The following is an 8,556-nucleotide window of genomic DNA, read 5'->3' as shown; positions in this document are numbered from 1 at the left end:
AGGTCCAGGGCCAGCCCCAGGGTTAAAAGCCTGCACTTCCAGCTCATGGAGAGGGGAGCAGCTGCAAAGCCTCTTTACTAATTTTATATTCTCTCTCCTACTTGGTCCACCAAGCACCAGGAACAGCGTGGCAGATTCAGGTAGAATCCTGAAGCCAAAGGTATATTTCCATAAACGATCCTAAGACATTTATTTAATAGAGAATCCAAGGGACAGGAAAGAAAGGCAAAGACAGAAACAAAGCGGGTGGAGGAAGAAACAAGGGAAAGAGAGAAAAGGGAGAATGTGGAATGACCTTTAAAAGCCACTGATTTTGGATTCTTCCTGCAGGAGAAAGGTTGGAAGTGATATGGTATTAGAGCCCCGAGTATATCTGTGACCTTCTCTATCAGCTAAGAGAAGAGAGAGCTAGGAAGGAAAACTGCAAAGGGGAGTTTTAAGTCTACACATTAAGAACTTTTTAACAAATCATCTCTAGAATGGTCCAAGAGAGACCTGGAAAATTTTAATCTAAAACAAACAAAAAACCAAAAAAAACAAAAGCAAAAACAAAAAACAAAATCCCAAAACCCTTGTGTGCACAACCATGTCCTAGAAACAGAATCCTCAAGCAGAGGGGTTGCAGAAGACTTACGTATAGCTCGGTGCTCTTGGGCATGCAAATCTCTATGCACATCTTTTTCTCTTGCCAAAGAATTTACCAATATTTTATCATCCTGAAATCTCAAAATGTCAAATTACAATTTCTCTTGCTTGTAATTTAACACTATTTTTGCTTTTCATAGGGGGGAAACCTTCCTTTAACCACTTATTAACCAAGTTGATGTCTTGGCCATCTCCATAGGGTCTATTTCCTCCTGCTTCCTCTGCTCTAAAAATCTGCACAGGCTCCCTGTCCTTTTTAAATTACCAGACAAATGAGGCAGAACACTCCAATAAGAAACTGCCTAGGCAGTGCACAGCAGCAACCTTACTGCCTGGCTCTCATGTGGAAAACTCTGTTCATTTTTCTGTTTGAAGACACCCCTTGCAAACTGCTTTCAGCTTGTGGAGAGATGTGACCTGGCAAGCTATTCCTGAAACAACCATTCTTAAATAGCCTTCTTCATTCTGAGTTTTTAATGTTGAATTTTTATCCATATTTGATGTATGCCCATGCATTTAGCCTTCTTTTTCTGTTTTATCAGCTCCTATGCCCATTAATACTGCCACCTGAGCCAGGCTCATGGTTCATGCAGCCAGGATTCTTTTGCCAACAGCAGCAATTTTAAGGAAGCTTGGTTGTTTGCCCTGATGTGAATGTCAAACGTTAAGAGTCCTCTCCAGAAAGTGTAGGTTCCCTTACTTTCTCTCTATAACCATGTTTCTTAAATTTCAATGTTTTAAACTGTGATGCCTGTTAGGGTTAATAATTCTATAAGTTTACTTTGAACTATGCCATTTTAAAAATTAAATTTGTTGAGGAGACATTGGCTGATAAAATTATAAAGGTTTCAAGTGTATAATTCAATAATATATCATATGTATATGCATTGTGTGTTCACCACCCAAAATTAAATTTCCTTGCATCACCATTATTTCACCCCCTTTACCCTTATCTACCTCCCGCCTCCCCCCTTTCCCTCTAGTAACCACTAAATTGTTGTCTGTGTTTATGAGTTTTTGTTTGTCTTGTTCATTTGTTGCTTTCGGTTTTATTTCCCATATAGGAATGAAGTCATATGGTTCTCCTTATTGCTGTATATTTATATTTTTTAAGATTCAAACTCCCCCACCTCTACTTCTTAAATTCTAAGATTTGGGTATAAAGTCCTGTTCACTCAATCAAATACCTTAATTTTTTCTAATTGGAGAGGTTTTGATTGCATTCCACCTCTGACTTCATCATTCTAGACAAAATGTGTTCTGTTGTGTGGTTCTCGCCTGCCATATTACTACAATGTTATCCAACAAGAGGGTAAGCACTTCTATTAGTAGAAGGTAATGAGATAGATCTCAGGAAGAACTTCTGAATAGAAAAGTCAGATGGAATAAAGTTTCCATTTTGTGGGACTGACTGTTGTTGGGGATGGCAATGAAAGTTTACAACCATAAAAATTAAGTTGGTACTTCACTGTGAAGCCTAGAGAACTCTCAGACCCTCCCTGCTGTAGATCAACTATGCAATAGCTGCTTCTTCACTTGCTTTCTCCCAGCGGTTTTCCTTGGAGATTCAAGTGACTAAAGACAACCAGAGATGAAAGGAGCTAACAACAACTCCTTGGATGGCTTCATTCTGATGGGTGTATCTGACCATCCCCAGCTGGAGGTGATCTTTTTCGTAGTCATCCTCTTTTCTTACTTGCTGACCCTATTTGGGAACTCAACCATCATCCTGCTTTCGTGCCTGGATGCCCGGCTCCACACACCCATGTACTTCTTCCTCAGCAATCTTTCCTCCCTGGACCTTGCCTTTACTACTAGCTCGGTTCCCCAAATGCTGATCAACTTATGGGGACCGGATAAGACCATCAGCTATGGTGGCTGTGTGACCCAACTCTATGTTTTCCTCTGGTTAGGGGCTACTGAGTGTATCCTGCTTATGGTGATGGCATTTGACCGCTACATGGCAATTTGCCGGCCCCTGCACTATACCACCACCATGAACCCTCGGCTCTGCGGGCTGCTAGCTGCCATTGCCTGGTTGGGTGGCTTGGGCAACTCTGTGATCCAGTCAACATTCACACTGCAGCTCCCATTGTGTGGGCACCGGAGGGTGGACAACTTCCTGTGTGAAGTGCCGGCCATGATCAAACTGGCCTGTGGAGACAAGAGTCTCAATGAGGCTGTGCTCAATGGCATCTGCACCTTCTTCACTGCTGTCCCACTAAGCATCATCCTGATCTCTTACTGCTACATAGCTCAGGCAGTGCTGAAGATATCCTCAGCTGAGGGACAGAAAAAGGCCTTCAACACTTGCCTGTCTCATCTAGTGGTAGTGCTCCTCTTCTATGGCTCAGCTATCTATGGGTATCTGCTTCCAGGTAAGACCAGCAACCAGGGCCAGGGCAAGTTCATTTCCCTCTTTTACTCTGTACTCACACCCATGGTGAACCCTCTCATCTATACTCTGAGGAACAAGGAAGTGAAGAGGGCACTGAGGAGGCTGCTGGGGAAGAGAGGGGAGGTCACCTAAGAAAAGGGAAAACTCCATTGTTTACTGCCTCTGCATCTCTACACATTCTCATTCTCCTTCCAGCCAGGTAAGTATGAGGAATACTAACCCCAGTACAACCAAGGGATGTTCCCAACAACCCCAAGCTGTTTGGACAAGATTAACGTTATTTCTAATGTTCTACATTTATTTTCCAAAAATCTTACCATTGACTCAGATAACAGGACAGAAGTGCCATCAACAGCTCAGAAGCTGTTGACTTAGCACACACCTAGCTCGCAGTATCTGTTGTCCATTGTTACCAAGTACACATTTATTACATGTAATATATATTACATATTTACTTATTATTGTGTTTCTAGAGAATTCTGTACTTTTCTAAAGAAGCCATTCCCATTTGCAGTATCATATACAAGTTACTATAATTTTATAAAATCTAATCTGGTATTATTAACTGGAAATGAAAACCCAAACAATTCATTCACCATCTTTGTACATATCTCTTTGTCTCTTCTCAATATTTCAGTCTATCCACCCATCAATCCACTCACATGTTCTACTGTCATCTTGTTTACCCTCTCCTTTATGTTTTATTCCGTTTTCCTTTCTACTTCATCTAATATTCAATGAGAAAATGTAGGATAGACCTTTTCATTTCAGTTCTAGCCAAAAGGGTTCCTTAATATCGTTTTGTTTAAATTGTCCCCGCAACAAGTCTCACCCATCCTTTACTACCAGTGCTTGGATATGCTAGTATGGTCAGTAGATTATGGGATGCTCTGAGTTCTGTAAGCAAGTTTAAGAGCCCAAGGAAGATCATCCACATATAAAGCATGTCCTCTGCCTCAAGGTCTAGTCTTTCGCTATAAAGTTCCTAGAACTCATTAATCAATCCAAAACATTGAACTCAGGTGATGGAATTAGAATACCAATATGCAATTCTGCACGTTACTGAGGTGCCAAGGGAATCTGCTCCTGCTATCACAGTTCATATACTCTTTCTCCAGACAGAAGCTGGGTTAATATGAGAAAGTTGCTTGGAAACTACATTACAAGAGAAAAGGAAATCAATAGGTTTTAGAGCTAGTTTCTAAAGAGTTTTTAGCTTTGTGCCCTCATAGCACCTACATGTGTGCCTCATACATAGTAGATGCTTGATAAACACTTAGTGGATTGACAAGCGTCATGAGTCCCCCTTTTTCACGGTAGGAACTAAATTTGTCAAATGCACCATTTTCATGTTTTCCCTTTGGGGTCACCCAATTTTGGGGCAATGCTGAACAGTGACAAATTTCTCCTTTTCCACATTTCCATAATGCCCCCTAAAGACATCTTGTCCCATTCTGAATTTATTTTTCCATGTGCAGGTTAGAGCCATGATCTACTTGCTCAATTCATTACACAGTAATACTCAAGTGTCTCCAGGACTACCCGACTAGTGGCATATCTTGGTGAATTTGTCAATACAGAGTCTTGCAGGCTCAGATTGTTTATTGATCAGCACGCTCCGATGAGATGAAGTTCTCAGGAGGCAGAATGCAATGACCAAGCTCCTAAAGCTGATATATAAACTAGAATGTCAATTGATTAGTTTTTAACTGTAACTACCAAGAAGACTGAATGATCATATCCTCTAGTTAATTCATTTCAGTTGCAAGATAACTTGGGGGAAAACAGGAAGAAAATTGGTATTCTTCAAACAATTTGCAGTTCTGCAGAGTCTCCCTATGGAAAGTAGAGGGCCTTTGGAATCTAACTTATAGTTAGAGGAGTGGTTGAGCACAGAAGTAGAGGGAGGAGAAAAAGCATGAGGCCCGAATGCATCATGGGGAATCACACATGACTTCCAAATGCACACATGTTCATGTTCCATTCTTAATGCTGTGCATGAAAAAAAGTCAAAAATTGGGGAAAAGCAATTAAATGTTAGGAAATATCTTTGTTATTAAGGGCTTTGAAGTTCTATTTGCAGGGTTACAAAAGGAAAAGCATGTCTGGTGTCTTATTCAGATGGAAATTCAGAAAATGAAAAACAAACAGCAAGGCCTATAGAAGGTTCACTAATCTTAGTAAAACGGAAATGTATTTGAATATGCTAGTCTGGTCTGTAAATTGAAGAGCGTTTAAGAGCCTGTATCACAGAGCCCTTGAATACAGTCTACCTAGAATACGTGAACCAAATGACCAATTTGGAACCTGCCAAATGAAGGAAGTCAGTCCTTTTTCTGAATTCACAGCCTTCGGGCTCAATTTCATGGTTGTGGTAGAGGAGATGCTGGAATAAAGGAGCTGATGAAAAATAGGATTTGAAACGTGACATTGGTGTTCACTTTAGCAACGTGTATACTAAAATTGGAACCATACATAGAAGATTAGCATGGCTCCTGTAGAAGGATGACATGTGAATTCATGAAGCATTTCATATCTTAGAGACTACGCCAAACTAAAATTTTTTGCATAACAAAAGAAAGTATCAAGAAAATGAAAAGACAACCTCCTGAATGGGAGAAGATATTCCCCAATGGTACACCTGATAAGGGGTTAATATCCAAAATTTATAAAGAACTTATACAACTCAATGCCAAAAAAAGTCCAATTAAAATGTGGGCGGAGGACTCACATAGATGTTTCTCCCAAGAGGATATACAGATGGCCAACAGACGTATGAAAAGTTGTTCGAGGTCACTAATCATCAGAGAAATGCAAATAAAAACCACAGGGAGATATCAAGTCACACCTGTCAGAATGGCTATCATCGGTAAATCAACAAACAACAAATGTTGGCAAGGATGTGGAGAAAAGAGAACCCTTGTGTCCTCTTGGTGAGATTGCCCATTCGTGCAGCACTGTGGAAAACTGTATGGAGGTTCTTCAAAAAATCAAAAATAGAACTACCTATGACCCAGCAATTCCACTTCTGGGTACTTACGTGAAGAAATCGAAACACTAATTCAAAAAGAGAAGTGCACTCCTATGTACACAGCAGCATTATTTCCAATAGTCAAGATATGGAAGCAAACCAAGTGCCCATAGATGATTGGATAAAGAAGTTGTGGGACATATATTTCAGTAAACCCAGGGGAAAAAAGAAGTTGTGGTACATATAGACAATAGAATATTACTTGACCATAAAAAAGAATGAAATCTTACCATTTCCAACAACTTGGATGGACCTAGAGGGTATTATACTAAGTAAAATAAGTCAGACAGAGAAAGACAAATACCATATGATCTCATTTGTATGTGGAATCTAAAGAATAAAATAAGCAAACAAAACAGAAACAGACTCATAGATCCAGAGAACAAACATGGGTGCCAGATGGAGGGCGATTGAGGGGCTGGATGAAAAGGCGAAGGGATTAAAAACTATAAATTGGTGGTCATGAAATAGCCATGGGGACAGAAAATACAGCATAGGGAATGTAGTCAGTAATCTTGTAATAGCTATGTATAGTGCCAGGTGAGTACTAGACTAATCAGGGGGGGTTACTTATTAAATTATGTAAATGTCTAACCACTATGCTGTACAACTGAAACTGATATATAACAATGTTGGATGTCAATTGTAATTGAAAAATAAAAAAAATAAGAGTGACGTTGGTTTGGTGAGCTTATGCTCTAGTATCTTTGTGATGCGTCCCAAAGATAGTATAATATTGATTTCCTTTTTTGGTTGTTGGGAGAGGAAGGGGGTAGAGACTAGAAGACCAAAGACGTTAAATTAAAAGGGACACTCTTATTAAAGGAGATGCTTAGACTCCAACAACTGTGACAAGCACACGGCCAGCGTTGTTTTTTTTCAGTGTTGTTGTTCCCACATTTGCAAAACAGGGTGTGAGCCCAGCCAGGTTTGGTACAAAGACCCATCCAGTAATAAAAGAAAAAGTGCCTTGCAAACAACAGCAATAAACCAATAGGAAAAACTGACAAACGCCCAGAATCAAGACCCTGGCTCTCAAAGAGCATTATTATCCCGGTGGATTACGGAGAAAGAATTCTATTTACTCACTGGCAAGGCCTGCTATCGACTATCAGATGGATGGGGAGGTCCTTTAATGCAGAGAGCGACCCGCTTTTTCGGCCTTAGCACTTGCGCATGCGTCGGGCCTTTCTGTGGTCTGCGCTTGCCCCGCGGCTGTTTTCTGCCTACCACGGAGGAAAGGTGACAGTGGTAGGTGAATAGCGGTTGTGAAGCAGTCTTTTGCTGGCGAGGGGATCCCTAGCGCTGCCTCACTGTCCTTTACCCAGCCTTTCTCTCTGGCGACTGGAAGTGGCCATGGACCGGGACCTCCTTCCTCAGGGTAAGGACGCGTGGAAACGTGGTGGCCCGGACTGTCGGCCCAGTGGCCATTCGGAACTGCACCCGTTCAGTTTCCTGGTGACAGGTCCTTGGAACGGCTTTGAACTGCCTGCACTTGCAGTTTACGCTAGTAAAGCAGTCGTTCACTGGGTCACATTGCGTCCTTGCGAGCCCTTGTGTTGGGCAGTGTGGACATGAAGACAACTCAGGCACTCCTCTTGCCCTCAGCTCCCAAACTGGTGGAGTAGATAAACCCACCAGAAACAAATTCTGGTGTTAGGTGGAATAAGAGAAGGCGCCCTGAGACAGACTTACAGGCAGGGCTGAGGTGTTCGAAGCATCGGGAGGCCTCCAGAAGGTGGTGGTGGTGTTACTGGTCCTCGTCCCATGGGTTTCTTGCCCTCTTCGGTGTTGCACTCCTTGAGAATATAAAATGTTTCCTTATTTCTACATTTCTAATGCCTAGACTCAAGTGTGCCCTTCCTGTTCTTGTTAAGAGCGGCAGACACTGGCAGCCCTTCGTATTCAGTGTCTACCTGAAAGAATGAATCAGGCCTTGAATCTTGGAAGGAAATGTTGAGTGGGCAAAGGCACTAGGGCTGGAAAGCACAGAACTTGTTCCAGGACCTGGGACCAGTTCACCTGTGCTGGATTTAGACCGTGTATAGGACACTGGGCAGTGAGGCTGGAGAGTGGGGTGGAGTCTTGAATGCCCAGGTGGAAACTTGAATGCTTGGAGAGAGCCTCGCAAGCTTGGACACCTTGGCTTATTTCAGAGGCAGTAGGAAATCTTGAAGCTTTGGCCAGAGCAGTTATACAATTGGATTAGATTTGCAGAAAGTTAAGGTAGCCAGCTCTGTTCTGTAGGAAGACCAGGTGAACAGAGGGAAGATTCTTATAGCAACCCGGTTTAATGATAAGTCCCTAGAGAAGAGGTTCTCAACCATGAGCCATTTTGCCCCTCAAACACCTTTGACAATGTGCGGAGTCAATTTTGTCACCACTGGGGGATGCTACTGACATCTAGTGGTGAAAGCCAGGGATTCAGCTAAATATTCTGCATTGTGCAGGATACTGCTAACCGCCCTCAACAACAAAGACC

At 42.0% G+C, this 8,556-nt stretch overlaps 1 protein-coding gene and 1 non-coding gene across 2 annotated transcripts; both read left to right on the top strand.

Annotated features, from left to right (window-relative positions):
- Positions 1-2,236: 2,236 nt before the first annotated feature.
- Positions 2,237-3,175, top strand: LOC107506987 (olfactory receptor 2C1-like). The gene has a single exon (XM_016137956.2). It carries the CDS (start codon positions 2,237-2,239, stop codon positions 3,173-3,175), a length of 939 nt encoding a protein of 312 aa, XP_015993442.2.
- Positions 3,176-5,476: 2,301 nt separating this feature from the next.
- LOC118607166 lies at positions 5,477-5,583 on the top strand. The gene has a single exon (XR_004952711.1). It is a non-coding gene; the product is annotated as a U6 spliceosomal RNA (small nuclear RNA).
- The last annotated feature ends 2,973 nt before the right edge of the window (positions 5,584-8,556 follow it).

This window comes from Rousettus aegyptiacus, unplaced genomic scaffold (genome assembly GCF_014176215.1).
Source record: "Rousettus aegyptiacus isolate mRouAeg1 unplaced genomic scaffold, mRouAeg1.p scaffold_m13_p_8, whole genome shotgun sequence".
Taxonomy (NCBI): Eukaryota; Metazoa; Chordata; class Mammalia; order Chiroptera; family Pteropodidae; genus Rousettus; species Rousettus aegyptiacus.
The sequence above is the reverse complement of the archived record's forward strand: the minus strand, read 5'-3'. Positions and strand labels throughout refer to the sequence as shown.

Excerpts from the sequence above, each read along its gene's own strand:
- LOC107506987 (XM_016137956.2), top strand. The coding sequence starts at position 2,237 with ATGAAAGGAGCTAACAACAACTCCTTGGATGGCTTCATTCTGATGGGT.